We start from the raw sequence: 22023 nt of genomic DNA, 5'->3' as shown, positions 1-22023 counted from the left end.
AATTAATGTTTCGTCTCGTCATTTCAGTTAAAACATCTTGCTACTGCCGAGAAAATCCGAACGTTACAGTTGATTGTGCTTCGATAACAATCCGATTAGGTTCTGGGTTCGAATCTCTGTCCAACACAAAGCTTTACCTCACGGCATTTCAAGTAAGTTACTTATGAAGAAGCAATATTTAACATCTCTCGTAGTTCGTTAACAGGGACAATAGATGCTGGGTAGGAATTCGCGTCCGTTAAAAATGTTTACGTTACGTAATTTAAAGTTGGCTGAGGGTATGTAACAGGACTACGAAAAACTGAATGTCACTTGTGCGATATTGCACAGAGACTTGGCAGGTATATAGTAACTGTACATGGTGCCTGGCAACGTTGGTCATGAGAATGTGCGCTCGCAAGAACACCCGGCTCTGGACGGCTACGGTCATTTGCAGCAGCAATTTGAGCAGTAGTTGGAACCAAAGTCACACAACCAATTGTTGCAAATCGTTACTTCGGGGAAATTTCCGAGCCAGACGTCCTGTAGCTTGCGTTCCACTGACCTCAAACCACCGCAATTTGTGACTTCAATAGTATCAAGCGAGAGCTCATTGGAGGTCAGGGTAGAGAGCTGTTCCGTTTTCTGGTGGCAGTTGGTTCTGCCTCGGCGTCAGTGAAGGTCGTGTGTTGCTTAGAAGTTGAGAGCCTGTCTGCCTGCATGCTAGATGAAATGAAATGTCGTGTGGCTAGGGCCTCCCGTCGGGTCTGGTGCAGGTCTTTCAAGTTGACGCCACTTCGGTGACCTGCTCGTCGATGGGGATGAAATGATGATGATTAGGACAACACAACACCCAGTCCCTGAGCGGAGAAAATCTCCGACCCAGCCGGGAATCGAACCCGGGACCTAGGACTGACATTCCGTCACGCTGACCACTCAGCCACCGGGGCCGGACTGCATGCTAGATGCACTGGGCCTACGCCTGGAGTTATGGTCTCGCGTGTGAATTCGTGTGACAGTTGGAGCATCTTGTGTTTATCCCACGCACCCTGGCTGCAAATTTATACGTCGGTCTGGTGGTGCGATCTGTTGTGCTGTCATTCATGAACAACTTCCTAGGGGGTGTTTCCCAACTGGATAACGCTTGCCCACATACTGGTGTTGTAAACCAACATGTTCTTCAGAGTGTCGACATGTTGTCTTGGCCTGTTAGATCACCAGATCAGTCTCCAATCGAGCACAATGAAGTATAATGAGACAAGTTGAGCGTCATTCATAAGCAGCATTGATGACGATGAGGTCCCATACTCTGAGAAGAGTAGGGGACGATGCGGGAGACCCGCGCCGCCTACTAGGCAAGGTCCTAGTGGAGCTGGTTTGCCATTGCCTTCCTCCGACCGTAATTGGGATGAATGATGATGATGAAGACGACACAACAACACCCAGTCATCTCGAGGCAAGGGAAATCCCTGACCCCGCGGGGAATCGAACCTGGGACCCCACGCACGGTAAGCGAGAACGCTACCGCAAGACCACGAGCTGCGGACTACATACAGCATTAACTGTGAGTGCAACAGGCATGGCACTCCATCCCACAAACTGACATCCGCCACCTGTACGACACAACACATGCATTTGACATGGTTGCATCAACATTCTGGCAGTTACACCAGTTATTAATGTACCAGCATTTCACATTTCCAATGCCGTATCTTGCGCTGAGGAAGTCATGTGTTGGCAGTCCTATACATTATGACCTGTGATCTTGCAAGTATAATTACTTAAATATGTTACCTAGACAAATGTATTCCCGAAATTTCATTACAGTACTTTACTGCAGTATGCAACCAAAATTATTCATCCAGGAGTTGACGAATCTACTGCTGGTATTCTAATCAGCACTGGAACAGATTTAGTTTATAGCAGGGCATGTGACAAGAGATGCAATTCGTTGGGGTAATTGGTTTATTTCTGAAGAGGTGAAAGGTATTAGATGGACTGTGGTACCGTGGAAAGTTTTTCTGAGTACTAGTGCGAACATATTTTCTTTCTGCACAAGGTGAGAGTTACTTGCCACACCCTGGCCTGATTGTGACAGTTATATAAGGTTCTTGGAATGGATTGAATGTCCACATGTACAAAATGGCGGTAATAAAATCCCACAACAAAGGCAACATGGCAATAGGCCTATGCATATGATGTGCTGCCTAGGCCAGCACCAAAACTTCAAAGCCACACAAAGTAATGAGAGGCACTGTGAGCAGTCGGAATATGGTAATAAGTTCAGTTGAACCAGAACTCTAAAACGTAAAGCAATTAGGTCCCGGCGGAGGTTCGAGTCCTCCCTCGGGCATGGGTGTATGTGTTTGTCCTGACTATAATTTAGGTTAAGTAGTGTGTAAGCTTAGGGACTGATGACCTTAGCGGTTAAGTCCCATAAGATTTCACACACATTTGAACATTTTTCGTAAAGCAGTTATCAACTTGGTTTTGCCTCGAAACCGATTTTGCGATGTATGAGGTCCTTCTGGAAACGGCATGCCCTATCTTCCTATGATGGGTAAGCGGGCTCTTCCAATTCTTCGTGGGAAGACCTACTGATTTGATGAGTTGTAAGGTATTTATTCTTTGGATCATAAAATCAACCATTCTGCTAATTTTTATTGGACGTGTCTATAGTACTCTCTGTAGTTTGATCACATACACTTTTTGAACATTTCACTGTGGCAGTAGCCACGGGCGTGGATACGTTACATTCGACGTTGTGGCAGTAAGCTTTTGGATTACTGTTGTTTTAGTAACATGGAAAATAACTTCCAAAAAACATTCAGATAACTCTTCCGTAGCTATACTCTGTGTTGAACATATGCAATAAATAATACAATAGAATCAGCGTTCCCTCTTTGTGTTACCTTTACAAAATGTTGGAAGGATTTCATCTGCTGCGACACACTTAACATGTTATATCATTTATTGAAACAATAGGTTTCGGAAACTGCATCAAAATTTTGGAATTGCTTGGTGGCACAAGATGAAATGTGTTATTACTCCATGTAGTTATTATTTGCACAAATAGCAGCCTTACTACCTCTATTCGTATGTTTACAGAATAAATGGAATTAAATTTTTTCCGAAGATGCACGCCCTAATGCCTTTCCATGATTCGGCAATAAACATCATGCCACACAAGAATTCTCGTAATGTCAAAAGGATTAATATTGAGGATTGATAATTATCATGATTACAAGTAATGGCATAGTTTTAGTCTTACAACGAGGTTAATATTTGTCCAAACTTTCGGTATAATAGAATAATTCGTACATCGAAAGTGTGCAGACAAAATGACCTATCGCACACCTAATTCAAGTACGCCTTCATATATCGAACAAGACGAAAGCGGACAGTTAATATCCTTTTTTTGATCAGAATTCCGGAACAACTGAACTGTAATAGAAAGAAAAATACCCAACCAGCGCCCCATAACGTCACAATATCTACTCTTGACATACAAGAAAAATCATAATATCTTCATGACATATTATAAGAGTGTTGTCTTTTAAAATACCCCACGTCATAATTACAGTTTGCATAGTAAGCACCTTCATGTTGTGTTTCAGCGCGTACGAGATCATTAGGCTCAAGGGCTACACGTCTTGGGGCATCGGATGCAGTGTTGCGGACATCGTCGCCACTATCCTCAGCAACGCTATGAAAGTCTTGCCTCTTTCTACCTATGTTAAGGTAAGCTATACGCTGCTCTTCTCACTCCATGTGCTTTATAAACTTCGAATTCTGTAATGTAAAGCAGATGCGAATCAAAATGCTTTTTGTTGAACGTTGTGCCAGCACGAAATAAAGGGCATGGTATACGTTACCTGTCAAATGGTTCAAATGGCTCTGAGCACTATGGGACTTAACATTTGAGGTTATCAGTCCCCTAGAACTTAGAACTACTTAAACCTAACTGACCTAAGGACATCACACACATCCATGCCCGAGGCAGGATTCGAACCTGCGACCGTAGCGGTCGCGCGGTTCCAGATTGAAGCGCCTAGAACCGCTCGGCCACACCGACCGGCCGTTACCCGTCGCATTGTAGCATTGACACTAGTTTTTTAAAGTACCACAGAAAATTGCTCTGACGAAAATGCCCTATTTCAGTCATAAATATTGGCTCACAAAGATAATATTATGACGCAATCTGCTAACCTGAAGTTCTCGATGTAAACGTACCTTATGGAACCAGAAATAAATCTACAATATGAAATCCAGCTTTCGCGTTTGAAAAACCTATGAAATTAATCCTTGTGGAAATAACGATCATATTGATGGCGCAAGATGGTAACTAATTACCTCCACTGAGCGATGTAAATGCACCTAGCCTCATGTCTTTGAGAAACAAACTTTATAAACAATGTACAGCTGGACTTAATTAGAAGAGGGAACGATGTGTAAAAAAAGGAAGAGACTTTGTAATATTTGATGATTATTGAAACGCATGAGATACAAATATTTTTACAAGCAATAACATAGTTATTATCACAAAAGCCAAATGATATCCATAGCCACGATGAGACAAAGACTTCATCTACAGAGTATTCGTGAAACCAACATAATGCAAGAAACCTTTGGTGCATGAAAAACACGTTTGCTCTAATAGAATTTGAATTATATACATTGCACAAAGAGAATGGGAACTGCTAAACAGTAGTCAAACCGCTTATCCCACTTCACAATTCATGCTGCTTCCATACAGAAAGAACCTCCTTTTCTAATATGGCTCGCCAGACTCGCAGTTTTAGGAAAATGTTATCTTTTCTTCCAGTGCAGACACATGGAGAAATGCTGTGTACAATTCTCAGTGTAACTTCACTTATACAAACTCAAGTCTGCGTCCATACCTCAATGTCCTCCCTTTTAAATACAGTGTCAGGCAGCCACACTTATCAGCACATCGTAACACACAAAAGCAAATGCACACCACCAGAGCCAGAAGAGAACAGAATAGAAAAGAAACTTTGGATCCATCGAACTTACAATCCATGCTGTCAATGCGGCTGCTTTCAGTTCTCATCGGCTAAGTCCGTGCTCGCCTCAAAGATCTCAGTTAAGACAAGTCAGTGCAGCAGAACCAGGAGCAACAACATAGAATATGATACTTGGAGGTTTGCAGATTACAACAGGCAACTTTCAGTAGTACGAAGTGAAAGTACTACTAAACTTGCGTCAAGAACTTGTGATAGTGCTGTTACAATCCATTGCAAACAATGTGTTTGAAAATCAGAAAAAATAGAGAATATAGAAATTACTTGAAGGGACGTATTGAAGGTAGGACGCCATGACCTCAATCATCATCCAGCAAAGGTGCGGAACAACGATAATGTGAGGATATGACTTGTTTGATCTAAACCTATTAATAACGGTTTGTGAAAATGTTGATGGTCCTCTAAAACGAACGCGCCAGCTGCTGGTACAGAGATTTCATGTGTGCTGTGATCTCACAGACAGCCATCACCAATACTTATTGCACTTTTTTTAAATTTTTGCCAGTTATTATTATTATTCTCGGGTTCACAAAAAACATACAGGTACATGTACATACATTTTACACAGTTATGATTAAATTACTTTTGACCAAAACTTGGCCACTTTCCGTGCATTTCCTGTTGCTTGTTAAAGATCATCTTCTGTACAGGAGACTGGGCACAATCGACACCGAAGTGTGTGGCGAACAGTCTGTTCTTCTCCACAGTCACACCGAATGTCATTTGGATCAGTGTATCCCCATCTTGCCAAGTTAACTTTTGATCTGCCATCTCCGGATCACTGTCTATTCAGGGACTTCCAAGTTGTCCATTCCACGTCATGGCCTAGAGGTAAAGCTTCAACAATTCTTTTCCAACCAGGCGAAAGGTAGGTCGTAGCCCTCCATAGTTGCAACCTAGCTTTTTCAGCAGTGGTTCTAAGTTCCTTTGATGTCCTAAGGAAACTCTTCCTTGACTTCAGTCGTTGAGGATGCGGGTTATGCCCATACAGAGGATCGGTAATTTCCTGTTCCACTGCCTTTCTTTCCTTGTTCGCAGCTATCTCTCTTTGAACAGGTAGTGGTGCTATTTCTGCGAGGTGGTAAAGCTATTCGACTGCAGTGGATTTCAAGCAGCCTGTTATAGTTCTGCAGGTTTCGTTGAGAGTTACATCCACCTTTTAGGCATGAGTTGAATTATACCAAACAGGACAGGCATACTCTGCCGCAGAAGAGCATAGTGCCGTTGTAGATGTTCGGATTGTTTCAGGTTGACTACCCCACTGTGATCAGGACAGTTTCTGTAGGAGATTGTTCCTGGTGAAAACTTTCGACTTGCATTTCATGCAGTGGTTTTTGAAAGTGAAAGGTCTACCAAGTGTCACTCCTAGGTATTTTGGACTCTCGTAGTGTTACAGTTGGACCCCCAACCATACTATTTTTAACTTGCGAGTGGCTTCCTTGTTTCTCAAATGGAAAGCACACACTTTGAAGAATTTGGTTTAAGGTGGTTTGTGTTGTAGTACCCGGATAGATCTTCAAGGCCATTTGTGAGGTTGTTCTCCACTGATTCAAAATTTGTGCTCTGGGTGGCTAGAGAGGTCGTCAGCATATAAAAGTTCCTGGTGTTTGGCGTATAGGTTGGTCGTTCGTGTATACATTAAAGAGAACTGGACCCAAACACTTCCTTGCGGGAGACCATTCTTCTGCAGTCTCCGTCGACTATGCTGTTCTAGAAAGCCGATGAAGAACCTGCGATTCTGCAGAAGGGAGGCGATGAGTCTAGTTAGACCTAAATCTTTGGTCAGATGTAGACCTTGACTGGTAGTAGCTGGTGACTGACCGTATCATACGTCACTTATAAGTCGAAAAATGCCACTCCTTTCACCCTCTGAGCTTCAAAGCCATCTTCTATAAACTTGCAATTGTCCAGTACAGCTTTTACCTGGACGAAATCCAGGTTGTTGAGGTATAAGTGAGGAGTCAATTGCAGGTGATAGGCGATTTGAAATCAGTCTTTCCAGCAATTTTTAAAGATGACAAAGTAGTGCAACTGGCCTAAAATCCTTTGGATCATTTCCTTATTTGCTAGGTTTTAGCAAAGCAGTCACTCGACTCCTCCGCCATATCATTGGAATTTGGTTTCTGCTTGCACAGTTATTGAAAAATTGGGGGATCCATTACTTTGTCTTTAAGCCAAAGCGTTTGATTTGCTCGGTTCGGGTATCATCCAAGCCAGTCGATTTGCCATTTTGACTTTGTTTGATAGCCTTCTGTACTTCTTCCATGCTGAATGACGATGTAAGGTCATTACTCTCTTCTTGCTCTTCTCTTTGCAATTTCGGTTTTTGTGTTTTGTGTGTTGGCTTCCCGCTCATCAGTAACTGATGTGCTATTTGATTAGCAGTGATACTACGATGTGTAATGGTCTTAGTTAGATCACTGTTTGGGAGTCTCAGAAGTCTCCAAGCTTTATGGCTGTCTCTTTTCAGATCCAAGTTTTCTATAGTTTTTGTCTCCCTTATAGAGGAAATAAGTTTGTTCCCTGCTTCCACAGTTGCTTCACTGAAAGGGTTTTCTTCATATATGTAGTTGTATTCTGCTAGTAGGATGGCTTGGTCTGAAGTAAGCCCAGGGATATAAGATGCCACTAGCAGCTGCACTTGTTAAGTAGACATCTGGAAATTTGTTTTGTATGTTTAACGTGACATAAAATAATTTACATATCCATTGATGTTATGATTCTATTCACTTTTCCTTTTCTTATCTAATACACATGGAACTAGGTTGGCTGAGTTAAAAGATGCTTTCTTCAAAACAAGTAATATCTCTTATTGATAGGCAACGATCGCTGTGGGGGTGAGAACCACCTACCTATCATAGTACAGGAGATATGACGTCATTAACATTGAAATACGTGAAAAACTGCTGCGTTGTGGATGATGTTCAAATCTTGCACTTCTTTGCTTCAACTCTATTCACACCATATTTCGCAGAGAGTATATCTGCATATGATGCTGAATGAATATATCATGGTATGACACATAGTTGAAGAGATATGATAACACAAACACTGATAATTGTGAAAATGTGCTGCATCATGCATGAAATTTAATGCATTTATTCTTTACCGCTAAGACAGTCTTACAACTGAGTAAACTTAAGAGGACCAGTGTGTGGCCTATCCAGTGCATGTTAATTTTGCACCATGCTTTTGTCCCACATATGAGAAGGCTGGTTTAATGTACAACAATGAAACCTCTATCAGACATTAAGTGCCTACTGTATGTTATACTGAACCTAAAAAATGTTTTTCTCATTTCTTTTTCCCAAAAAATTGTAGAAAATCAAAGGTTCAAAATTTTGAATATTTTTCTTCTCTTATAATTTTATTTGGAAAAAATAATATAAATTTTCACATTATTAAGGTTTCATAGATGAAGATGGTTGTTATCTAGATGCACACTAAATTTCAATGAATTATCTTGAACAGTTCTTTATAAAGGATCTTTTCTAGTACAAAATGTTGTATCTGGGAAATCATGTTTAAAGAAAATGAGCTGAGTCTGAACACTTACAGTCGATTTCGTCCTCTGCTGTCGCTATTGTATCAGCCAGCTTTGTTTTGCAACATCCAGATAACCATTTTTTACCAGTACTGTCAGTGATCTTCCAGCATCTTGTATTCTATTGTTGTCACAATGATGGAGACCTGAGACCATATTCTCAACAGGAACAACCCCTATTTTTTGTAATACTGGACACTTGTAATATTTTAACTATATATGACAGTAGTATCTGTTCCCGAAAGAACAGTTACTGTTGATGACCATGCAGCTTTGCTGGAATGAAATGATAATTAAATGGACACCCTAGTTGCAAACAGGCGTTGATAAACTTAATTGGGGACATGTTGAAAATGTGTCCCTGACTGGGACTCGAACCCAAGATCTCCTGGACACTCTATCCATCTGAGCCACTGAGGATAGTGCGCCTGCAGGGACTTATCCCTTGCACACTCCCAGTGAGACCCACATTCGCAACATGTCCACACCACTACATTCGTAGTGCGCCTAATAGATGTTTGCCCATCATACTCATTACTCATGGCAGATTAATCTACCAAGACCCGTACAAGTTTGGGCACAGCATGTACGTTTGCACAAGAAGGTCAATGGCCAGGAAGCGATATTTTATCTATATATGTCGGTAGTATCTGTTCCTGAAAGAACAGTTACCATTGATGACCATGCAGCTTTGGTGGAATGAAATGATAATTAATGTCCACAGTTGCATATGAGAGTAGCATCAGAGACTATTATTTTTTTTATATTTGCATATCTGCAAACACAGTTTTTAGTAGATGACTCAAAATCAGGCTGTTAAATAAATCAATTGTTTGGATTTTGTGTTTGCCCATGCAAACACTTCTGCAGCAGCTCTGGCCAGCCACATCTCTATATATTGGCTTCATAGCACCAAGTAAAACTGCTGGAAAACTATGCTTAGGCGAATAAAATTTACATGACATAGACTTTCATCTTTAGAAGATTTAGAACTAAGCTGTCCAGAAAAATTTCTAACTACATTCCAGAAGATTCTATTATTCTGATTAAAAACATCCTGGCAGGGTCACCACTTTATGTAAGGTGCTGCCTAAGCCATTCGTGAACTTCTCTTTGAATAGTGTCCTTGTCTCTCTCCCCCCACCTAGGTCTGTACGTGATAGATAGCTCCCATGAATACAGTTACCTATGCAAGGTGCATGCATCTGATGACTGTTAACTGTGATTTAACTACTACAACCAAATTAAGGTACCGTAATTGATAAGGAGAGGTTGTGTGTCAAATCTTACTGTCACAGAACATCCATGTCTGACTGGCAAACACGTGATGTTAACCAAAAATAAATGTGCTAAAAACAAATTTTCAGGAAAATATTTTGGAGAGAATGAAAAAGATCTCAAAGAATGAAAGTCCATAAAAAATTTCTATGATTCGAACCACTATCATTTATTGGTACACTTAAGTAAATCACTCATATCTGGCAGTGCTTTTGATAGATTTTTAACTGCGAAGTGCAAGCAGCTGTAAGTGAAAGCATACTCGTCTATAGAACTATGAAAAGACATTGCCTTACACACTTTAGCAAAATCGTGTTGTGGACACTTGAAGCGTCTGCACTTATACATTTGTATATTATGCATATTTCATTGTATGGCTATTTCATAATTGCAGATGAGCTCTCACGAATACATGGTAATGAGATTATTTCAATATTAAGCTACTCACAAACACAGTTCTTCTTTGTATCCGTTTCTAATAGAAAATGGCAAAATTAATACCTGTGGAATGCTGGGTTTGTAAGCTAGCTATAAATATTTTTACATATTCTTCGCTTAAACAAATACTCCAGATAACACTCTATCCTAGATATTGCATCCATACGAACCGATTAAAACAACATGTAACAAAGTCATCTGGAATCGACACGAAAGCACTGTGGCAGTTGCGGCTGAAGGGAAGAATGCCGAAAATGAAAAAAAAAAAAAAAAACATTTTAGAACTACTCTCCTACAGGAGTAAGAGAACTCTGGATTACGTTTTTAACTTAACACTTGAATGAGCGAAAATATGCAGTTGTTTGGACATTGGAGGTCTATAGTGTAAATACTTTCTCAGCCATCCAGATTTTGATTTTTCGTGGTTTCCCAAAACTGATTAACGCATATCCGAGATTGGTTGCTCTGAAAGGGACACGGCTGCTTTACTACTGCCTGCTTCCCCAATCCGAGGTACTTCTCTGCCCATCACGACATCGTTGTCAATGGGCTGCTAAACTCTAATATTATTTCACTTCTGTAATTGAATATTATTCATGCATTGCGCTTATATTCCAGTTATCACTGGTGAGTCTGAGCTCGGAGACTACCTTGGCTGTTCTGTGGTTTGCCCCATTCATGTCCTCAAGATCTGATTACCAAATGAATCTATGACGCAGAGGTACGTCCGATATTGAGGGACTGAAGCAAATATGAGTTCAAACTAAAAATCTTTTCTTCTACACTAGGAGAATATTTCATACTGAATATAATGATGGCTCACAAACACACATCTGGAAAAGTGTTGTAAATGGTTTTTAGTGGACACATGTTTACTGGAACGTTTTTGCTTCTGTTATCGTATAGTTTCACCTGTGTGTTAGTTTTCGACAGTAATTATTGTATATCATGTACATAGTTTGATACAGTTACTTGACTTCAGATAGGTAGCTACACTGCCTGACAAAAAATGTGAAGCACCCAGAGGGCGAGCAGGAAACAGAATGAAACACCAAGGATTGAGAGTTTATGTGGTTTTGTCATGATTACCAAATCGATTAAAACTTACAAAGAACTTGGCAGTATGATCCCACGTATCAAAATGAAGTTGCATCCCCTCTGAACTGGATGGATGAACTGCTTATGTTGAGAAGGGTGTCATAAAGCCATTGTATCTGGTCCTGAATCAAGCTGACCCCAAATGCTGTAATTGGTTTTAAGTATTCTGAATACTGACAGTGGGACGTAGTTATGTCCCAGCTGATACCACTCATGCTCTTATCAGGGACAGATCTGGGGATCTTACTGGCCGCCGGAGTAACTTAGCATCACGTGACAGTTCACAGGGACACGTGCCAGGTGTGAAGGAGCGCTGTGCTGTAGAAAACTGAGATCACAGTACAACTGTAGGAGAGGTAACACATTAGGACACAGGATATCCATGATGTACCATAGTGCCATAAGAGTTCCGTCAACCCCTACCAGCCGTGATCTGAAACCGTACCTAATGGGTCCCTATACCATGAGCCAGGAATAACATCGCAATGCCTCTCCTAAACATGGTAAGAACTGTGTCTCTCCCCAGGTCGCCACCGTTTTCAGCAATGGCTGTCACCTGGGATAACGCAGAACCGCGATTCATCGCTGAACATAATATGACGCCGTTCATCAGCAGTCTGTTTTCCGATCAAGGCACTGCTACATATGTGGCTGTTTATATTTTAGTGTTCTACATATACATGAATACTCTGCAAGCCACCTGACGGTGTGTGGTGGAGGGTACAGCTGGCATAACTAATTGGTCCCCTCTTCCTGTTCCAATCGTGAATGACTCGGGTGTGGGGGGGGAGGGGAGATTGACTGTCGGTAAGCCTCTGTATTAGCTCTAATTGCTCGACCTTTTTCCGTCGTGGACATTTCGCGAGGTGTATGTGGGAGGAAGTAATATATTGTCCGACTCGTCCAGGGAAGTACTCTCGAAATTTCAATCATAAATCTCTCCATGATGTATAACGCTTCTCTTGTAGCACCTGAAACTGGAGCTGATTGAGGATCTTTGTAACGCTCTCGCGCCTCGTGATGACTGGGTGTTGTGTGATGTCCTTAGGTTAGTTAGGTTTAAGTAGTTCTAAGTTCTAGGGGACTGATGACCATAGATGTTAAGTCCCATAGTGCTCAGAGCCAACACTCTCGCGGCGACCAAATAATCTCGTGACGAAACGCGCCGCTCTTCGTCTGATATTCACTATCTCTTCTATCAGTCCTACGTGGTAAAGGTACCAGAATGATCGGTCAAACATATCTCATGTAAGGCACTTCTTTCATTGATCGGCTACGTTCAATTAAGATTTTTCCTACGAATCTCAGTCTGGCATCTCCTTTTTCTGCTATTTGTTTTATGTGGTAGCTCCACTTAAGGTCGATCAGGGTAGTTACTCCTAGACGTTGGAATGTGGATGACTCCAGCAATTTGCCGTTAACAGCGTATTTGTACTGTAGTGGATTTCTTTGCCTATGTAAGCGCAATATGTTATATTTATTGACGATCAGGGTGAACTGCTAAAGCCTACATCACTCATCAATGCTGTATAGGTCACCCTGCAAATCGACATTGTCTTCCGGCGTTGCCGGCCGCTGTGGCCGAGCGGTTCTAGGTGCTTCAATCTGGAATCGCGCTGCTGCTACGGTCGCAGGTTCGAATCCTGCCTCGGGCATGGATGTGTGTGATGTCCTTAGGTTAGTTAGGTTTAAGTAGTTCTAAGTCTAGGGGACTGATGACCTCAGATGTTAAGTCCCATAGTGCTCAGAGGCGTTTGAACCACTTTCTTCTCCCGGCGTGCTACTTTCTTGTAGACAACTGCATCATCTGTGAAGTCTTAAAGAGCATCTGGCGCTTTCTCTTAGATTATTTACATACATTGTGAATAGTAACGGTCCTACCATACCACCTTGGGATACTCCCGAAATTACCTTTACATCTGTAGGTTTTGTTCCGTTAAAGCGACGTTTTAAGTTGTATCTCCAAGGAAGTCCTGACTCCAGTCGCAAATCTGGCCCGATACTCGGTAAGGTCGTATTTTTTTCACTCAACGGCAATGTGGGACGGTGTCAAATGCCTTTCTGAAATCCAGGAACTCGGCATCAAACTGAGCACCGAAAGTGAGCGTAGAGAATGCAATGAGACAAGCGTTCTGTGACTTTGAAAGTAAAATTACGTCAAACGATCTGAACGAAAACGCTAAGAGATTTAGGTCTTACATGAAATCAGTAAGCGGTTCGAAACTGCTACTTCAGTCACTGAATGACTATAATGGCATAGGAACGGAAGTTGACAGAGAGAAGGCCGAAATACTGAATTACGTCTTCCGAAATTCTTTCACTGTGGAAGATCGTAATACTGGCTCTCGTTTCAATCGTCGTACTGTGGGCCGGCGGGGATAAATTTTGTTATGTTTTGACGTTGGTATTGGTACTACAGTTCGCCGTCTTATTCACGCAAGCCTGACTACTAACTTTGTGGTCAGCCACAAAGTGAAGAGAAAGACACTGGGCTTAGTTTCCAGTCTCCACGGCCACATTCTGGCCCAGCTCACTGAAAGAAATGTCTCTATTCTACTTTTACTTAGCGGGATCAGGACTATGATTTTAAATGAAAGTCTAAAGTTCTAGTTAATACATATATTGAGTAAAGTTTCTCACGGATAATACTTGGAAATTCACTATGTTCAGTTGAAAGTAAATCTTTCTATTCTAACAGCACAACTAGCGGTTCAGAGGCGACCTCTACGGTACGTTCCTACCAGATTGTCTTTCGCCCTGACTAATAATACTCAATTGAATGTTCAACATAAATGATCAAAATTAATGATCGCCCTAAAAGTGGAAATAATATTCACCACTTGCCACGCGAATTTGTAACTCTCACGGACGGCACACTAACAGTTACTTTGGCGAATTCTAAGCGACCCAGGACGGTGTAAAGTCCTCGCGAGTTCACTACCCATTTTTATTGCAAATACGCGATTTGTCACAGTCCGGCTCTGACGTCATCCGAGGCAGAACGCGATCCGACGTTTAACAGACGTGGATCTGGCAGTGGCTGAGTCCGAAGTGAATCTTCCTACTGCCTGTCGGGCTGTATTTATGTAGGTGCCGCAGCGGATGACCGAGGGGACGTCTGTTGTTTACTGCTATAACACAGGACAGCAGCCTCAGAACGACCGCTTTCGCGGACACATAATTTTTAATATCATATTTATACATTAATTTAGAACCTTCTTAATTTTTACTTGTATTCAGGTAAGTTGTTTTTATATCACAGAAAAAGTTTCAGCTCGCTTGAATGAAAACTTTGCCTTCTAGATTTTTATAGTGGAACTAACGGTAGATCATTACCTCTGAACCACACCTTTACTAGAACTTGTATTGGTTGTTATTAAAACGCACCTCTAAAATTTGGTGTAGCTCTATTATTTGGTATGTTTTATCATCTGATTTAACCAAAATTCTCTACTCTTAAAATTACAGTACAAGTATAAAACAAATTTTTACACTTTAGTGGCTGTCATTTTTCCTAAGACCGTGGATTCCGGTCATAATTATTGCTCTTTAGCTTTGAAACTCGCACAACTTATTTACGAGCTCTATAGGCACATTCTGACCAAATTCTAGATTTCTAGCTTTGTTATTTAGCGCCACTTATTTTTCTCTTAAAACTGCATTTTTACGGAAACTATCAAGTCTAGATACATAAAGTCTTGAGATTTGAAACATTATTATACTAAAATATATTTGAACAAAGTTTTAAACGTAAATTTTGACTTCTGATTTTATACTCAATTGTGGTATAATACTTGCGCGCTAAGCGCAGACACGTTATGGTGACGTGGCGCTACAAGCAGTGAACTGGGGTAAGTCCCAGCACACTCGCTCGCCTTTGTACACTCCTGGAAATTGAAATAAGAACACCGTGAATTCATTGTCCCAGGAAGGGGAAACTTTATTGACACATTCCTGGAGTCAGATACATCACATGATCACACTGACAGAACCACAGGCACATAGACACAGGCAACAGAGCATGCACAATGTCGGCACTAGTACAGTGTATATCCACCTTTCGCAGCAATGCAGGCTGCTATTCTCCCATGGAGACGATCGTAGAGATGCTGGATGTAGTCCTGTGGAACGGCTTGCCATGCCATTTCCACCTGGCGCCTCAGTTGGACCAGCGTTCGTGCTGGACGTGCAGACCGCGTGAGACGACGCTTCATCCAGTCCCAAACATGCTCAATGGGGGACAGATCCGGAGATCTTGCTGGCCAGGGTAGTTGACTTACACCTTCTAGAGCACGTTGGGTGGCACGGGATACATGCGGACGTGCATTGTCCTGTTGGAACAGCAAGTTCCCTTGCCGGTCTAGGAATGGTAGAACGATGGGTTCGATGACGGTTTGGATGTACCGTGCACTATTCAGTGTCCCCTCGACGATCACCAGTGGTGTACGGCCAGTGTAGGAGATCGCTCCCCACACCATGATGCCGGGTGTTGGCCCTGTGTGCCTCGGTCGTATGCAGTCCTGATTGTGGCGCTCACCTGCACGGCGCCAAACACGCATACGACCATCATTGGCACCAAGGCAGAAGCGACTCTCATCGCTGAAGACGACACGTCTCCATTCGTCCCTCCATTCACGCCTGTCGCGACACCACTGGAGGCGGGCTGCACGATGTTGGGGCGTGAGCGGAAGACGGCCTAACGGTGTGCGGGACCGTAGCCCAGCTTCATGGAGAAGGTTGCGAATGGTCCTCGCCGATACCCCAGGAGCAACAGCGTCCCTAATTTGCTGGGAAGTGGCGGTGCGGTCCCCTACGGCACTGCGTAGGATCCTACGGTCTTGGCGTGCATCCGTGCGTCGCTGCGGTCCGGTCCCAGGTCGACGGGCACGTGCACCTTCCGCCGACCACTGGCGACAACATCGATGTACTGTGGAGACCTCACGCCCTACGTGTTGAGCAATTCGGCGGTACGTCCACCCGGCCTCCCGCATGCCCACTATACGCCCTCGCTCAAAGTCCGTCAACTGCACATACGGTTCACGTCCACGCTGTCGCGGCATGCTACCAGTGTTAAAGACTGCGATGGAGCTCCGTATGCCACGGCAAACTGGCTGACACTGACGGTGGCGGTGCACAAATGCTGCGCAGCTAGCGCCATTCGACGGCCAACACCGCGGTTCCTGGTGTGTCCGCTGTGCCGTGCGTGTGATCATTGCTTGTACAGCCCTCTCGCAGTGTCCGGAGCAAGTATGGTGGGTCTGACACACCGGTGTCAATGTGTTCCTTTTTCCATTTCCAGGAGTGTATTTCAGACATGGTACCGCGCTTGCTTTGTTTCAGTACGAACGTTGAAGTGTCAGATATTGAAATAACCGATCGCGGAACAGAAAAGCGACTACAATCGACTAGTAGTGAAAAGGTATCAGGTCCAGATAGGATACCTCCAAGATTCTACAAAGCTAAAACGAAAGAACTTTCTCCTCTTCTAGCAGAAATTTATCATAGCTCGCTGGAACAACGAAGAGTACCTAGCAACTTGAAAAAGGCGCAACTCATTCTTGTTTTTGAGAAGGTTCAAAAATGGCTCTGAGCACTATGGGACTTAACTTCTGATGTCATCAGTCCCCTATAACTTAGAACTACTTATACCTAACTAACATAAGGACATCACACATATCCATGCCCGAGGCGGGATTCGAAACTGCGACCGTAGCGGTCGCGCGGTTCCAGACTGTAGCGCGTAGAACCGCTCGGCCACTCCGGCCGGCTTTTGAGAAGGGTCGCAGGACAGATGCACCTACTTATAGGCGTGTGTCGTTGATGGCAGTCTACACATTGGCCAGTAATTCCTCAATCCGTCTGCTGCTAGCCTGTGACGAATAGTACTGAATGACACAGAATGTTGCGGGGAATCCATTACTTGTTGGACGGCAGGCGCAGATGTGAAGGGTTACACTGTGCTTGGCGCGTTATGCCTTTGTGTTGTTCAGACTTGATCGACTGGAACTTACGCGACGAGTGTGCTGCCCTCCCGCTCCCAAACAGTCCAACATCTGGCCACTGTAACATCCAAAAACCCCACAAATCTGGACACTACACGACTCAACCAGCTGGCCAAATGAAGATCTACTGTGAGGCCTGTTGAAAACTCATGCCAGTTGCTGACGACATTGTCTTACTGGAGTACATGGCATTTCCGTGTCCTCCACAGCGATCATTCAACATCTGACACAATTCCTGCCACCTATACAGGGTGAGAAGTATTTAAACCGACAAACTCTGGGAGATTGTAGGGGACATCAAAACAAATATTTTTCCATAATGTCATTTTTTCCTATGGAGATTATTTAAACCGGTGGAGGCCGTATTACGCTCTTTAGTTGTTAGAGGCCGTATTACGATCTTCAGTTGTTAGAGGGCGTATTACGCTCTTCAGTTATAGCAACTGCTATCAACCTGTGTAGTAGTGCATTGTCTCTGTGTACTAATGGAGCGATACACCTGGAGTGAGTACACTGATATGGTTGGTGCGTACTACGTAGCGCACCACAACGGACGAGCTGCACATTGGGTTTATCACCAACAATATCCTAATCGCCGTATCCCGCATCATATGACCTTTGCTGCTGTATACCAACGTCTGCGTGAGACCGGTTCATTTAGCAGATTTCCTGGGCAGGGAAGCCGTCACACGGTAAGAACGCTGCAATTTGAGGAAGCTGTCTTGCAGCATGTGTAGCGAGATCCTTCAATCAGCACTCGTGCAATTGCGCGTAACATGGGTACGAATCAGTCCTTCGAGAGCAATTGTTACGTCCATTTCATTTACAGCGTGTCGACAATCTGGAACCAGCTGGTTATCCACCCAGAGCACAGTTTTCGCAGTGGTACCTGGAACAGTGTGAAATGCAGCCTACAGTTCCATCCTCTGTGTTGTTTACCGATGAAGCAACGGCCGGGCGTGATGGAGTCTTCAACAAGCACAATTCGCATGTTTGGAGTGAGGATAACCCACATGCCACAATTACTAGCGTTCATCAAGTGCGGTTCTTCGTTAATGTGTGGGTCGGTGTTGTTGGGACTGTTTAATTGGGCCGTATCTGCTACGTAGGCCATTAAATGGCAGGCACTATTACAATTTTCTCGCCAGAGCGGGACTGTTTAATTGGGCCGAATCTGCTGCCTAGGCCATTAAATAGCTGGCACTATTATAATTTTCTCGCCAGAGCATTGCCAGAATTGCTGGAAGACGTTCCGCTCCCTACAAGACAACGCATGTAGTTCCAACATGACGGGGCGCCGGCACATATCAGTCGTCGTGTGCGTCGATTCCTGGACCGACGGTTCCCAGAAACGTGGATTGGCAGAGGTTGTCCTGTACCACGGCCTGCTGGATCCCCAGATATGTCCCTTCTGGAATTTTTTGTGTGGGAAGAGATGCGCAACCTTATTTACGCAACTCCTGTTGCATCAGAAGAGGATCTGGTTGCCCGGATAGTAGCAGCAGCAGGAACAATTCAGGATACTCCTGGGGTTTTTGCCCTTTGTTTACGTGTCAATGGAGGCATTCTTGAAAATCTACTGTAATTGAAATTGGGTTGTGTTAATGTGTTGTCTCTTGGTCATAAAAAAATGGAAGAGTGTTTGTTGGTTTAATTAATTTGCCGCCAGAGAGATCTTCCTCTACCGGTTTAAATACTCCTCTTAGGAAAAAATGACATTAAGGAAAAATATTTGTTTTGATGTCCCCTACAACCTCCCAGAGTTTGTCGGTTTAAATATTTTTCACCCTGTATAACCTAACAGATCCGATAACAAAATTAAACACGCACAACACTAATGCCCCCTGGTGGCCGTTCTATCAGTTACAAAGAATTACAGCTATAATCATTCACATACCTGCAGTTGGTGCGTACGTTTACGATGTTACATTGATATCCGACTACGCTTCTAAGTGCTTCACTTTTTTGTCTGGCTGTACGTTTCTTGCACCGTACATGACGTACCTACTGACAAAAGTGTACAAAAAATGTAATAAACATTGAAATACATTGTAATAGCATTACGAAGTATATTTCAGTAGATATGTTATGGTGAATGTTGCAGGGTTGCCAGCACGGGCGAGACCGCGAAGTGTTTCTGTCGCTGCCGTGCGTGGTGGGCGAGACAGGCATCACGCACATCGTCAAGCAGCCGCTTACGGAGACGGAGAAGAAGCAGTTGCACGATTCCGCCACCATCATGCACGAAGTGCAGGAGGGGCTCGACCTCTCCTGAGCGTCACTCACTCTGTACAGTTGCCGTGAACTCTCATTAATAACACCTACTGTGCAATAGCTTGTTCCTTTAATTCTTTCTTTTAGAAAGTTTTCGGGCTGACCACACCATACAGTCGGAACTGTTAATGCAAGCAGGCAAGCCAGTCATTGTCGAGGGCGCTGTCTGCACTCCCCTACTGGTACTGTACACGATCCCACATTGCAACACAAGAAACAAGCGAATAAAATAAAGGAAAAAGAAAAGTACGCAAATGTGGATCCAAGCATACAGTGGCATTCCGCCAAAAAGTCATGAATTAATGTTCAACGACCAACACTGCAAAATCAGATGAAAAGTGGTTGCTGTATTCTTCCTAGCGCGACGAACCTCATACAAGCCATTGCGAAAGAAGTGATGCTGAGCACCAGATTAAGGATAAGGGACTGCCCAATGATGCAAAGTTTCCTCGTCCGTCGGAATAACACACCAGTATGTGAAGCTTTCAAAATACCACCTTCAGTACAACTTCTTTTAACTACGACGGACGTTCAGTAAGGAATACAACACTTTTTTCCTGAAAGCAAGTTGGTTTTATTTAGGATTCCAACCTCCATATTATTTCCCTTCTTTTGCTACAAAGCCATATTTTTCAATGTAATCTCGGTTCAGTGTGACGGCCTTAACGCTCCGTTGCCGGAGGGCCTGCTTTCCCACATGGTACCACTGTACTGGTGGACGTGAGAGCCAACGTCTTGCAGCATCAATATCCTCCCCATCATCCACGTACTGCTTCCCGCGGACTGCATTCTTCACTGGGCCAAACAAATGGAAGTCGGAAGGTGTGAGATCTGGACTACGTGCTGGATGAGGAGGAACAGGCCAATGAAGTTCTGTGAGCTCCTCTCGGATGCGCAGACTTCTGTGAGTCCTTGCATTGTCTGGAGAAGAAGTTCGTTTGCATTTTTGTGGCGACGGACACGGTGAAGTCGTTTTTCCATCAGTGCAGGAGTCGCAGCTATGTGCGCCCGGCCGGCACGACGGAGATCGGGCATCTTTGCGCAACCTTTTTCCGACGATGACCGGCGCCTCGCACATCGACTCATCGTGCTTTTTTTCACTGCTGCGTCTCCGTAGACATTCTGTAGGCGCCTAACAATATGTGCGATGCTTCGGATTTCCGCCAAAAGAAACTCAATGACAGCTCTTTGCTTGGTAGCACCACTGTTACAGACGTCATGTTAAAGGCTACGCTAGCGGCGCCACCTATCGGAACTTCATGAAACTATAGGGACTGAAGCGGGAATATTTCACGATGTCCCACAATGAATTCCACATTTTTTCAATTCAAACTGGCTGAGAAAAAGTCGTTCGTATACCTATTGAACGCTTCTCGTATATGTGTTTCATGTGCTGATACAATGGCAAACCTCAGCTTGTGTAGAGACCTGTGCACCACCCTAGGTGACAATGGAAACTTTCTCACGTGCCTTAAAAAAATTTATTAACTGTCGCTAATCCTACATAAGGTGTTGAGAAGTGGATATCATTGAGCTCGGAGTTGATGTCTTGGTCCTTGTTTTATATTAAGCGGACAGCCATCCACAAATACGACCGAGCATGTTAGGTCAACTGATTTTCCTTCCAATAAACAGCATCTCAAGTTAGAAACAGTGTAGTTTTCTTCTACTATGAAATTGCTGGTGCGTGTGTAGACACTAAAGAGTCAGGAAATTTTTCCGATACCCCAATTTTTATCGAAAGACAATTAACCTTTTAAGTATGCTTTAAAAAATAATGGACTATACTAGTGTAGCTTGTAGTTACACTAAACTCACCACTAATTAACCACCCATCGCAGAAGCAGTGAGCGGAATGTTTCAAATGTCCTAGTTGGATTTTTATATATGGCACAGTAACTGGTCAGTGGTGAGCTACACATTTCGACAAAGCTAGACGTATTAATGAAAACTTCTGAGAATAGACGCTGTTATAACCACGATATATGTATGGTGATTTATAATAAGAGCACTGATGACCATGCTGTTGAGCGCCCTAAATCTAGCTAATATCGTAACCTAGCTTCTCACTAAAACCACAAAACGAGCATAAATGGAAAACAAATTTAATACGGTACTGACTATAAGTAATCGTTAAAGATTTAAAATCATAATTTTTATGGTGTTTTGCGATATTGGTAGAATAAGATCACTTGCTATTAACTCAAATGTTTGAGGGCTATAAGAAAAGTAACTTCGATTTTCTTACGACTCGGAAAGCATGGAGGGAATGAAATAGTCGGTAGACTGGATCTTGGAATACACCAGTCTTCTTTTTGGAGTTTCGCTCTGCTTCTCGTTCGCAAAGTGGAATCGCTTCAGATGA

General features: G+C 43.2%; 1 protein-coding gene across 1 annotated transcript in view; it reads left to right on the top strand.

The window, feature by feature from the left end:
• LOC124613539 (L-lactate dehydrogenase B chain-like) overlaps positions 1-19659 on the top strand; it is a 165811-nt gene extending 146152 nt beyond the window's left edge. The window contains exons 5-6 of the mRNA XM_047142250.1: positions 3597-3720; positions 19489-19659. Of these exons, the coding sequence (XP_046998206.1) occupies positions 3597-3720; positions 19489-19659 (295 nt within the window). The remainder of the gene's footprint in view (positions 1-3596; positions 3721-19488) is intronic.
• Positions 19660-22023: the final 2364 nt, after the last annotated feature.

Source organism: Schistocerca americana, chromosome 4 (genome assembly GCF_021461395.2).
Source record: "Schistocerca americana isolate TAMUIC-IGC-003095 chromosome 4, iqSchAmer2.1, whole genome shotgun sequence".
Lineage (NCBI taxonomy): Eukaryota > Metazoa > Arthropoda > Insecta > Orthoptera > Acrididae > Schistocerca > Schistocerca americana.
Note: the sequence above shows the minus strand (reverse complement) of the source record. Positions and strands in the feature narration are given on the sequence as shown.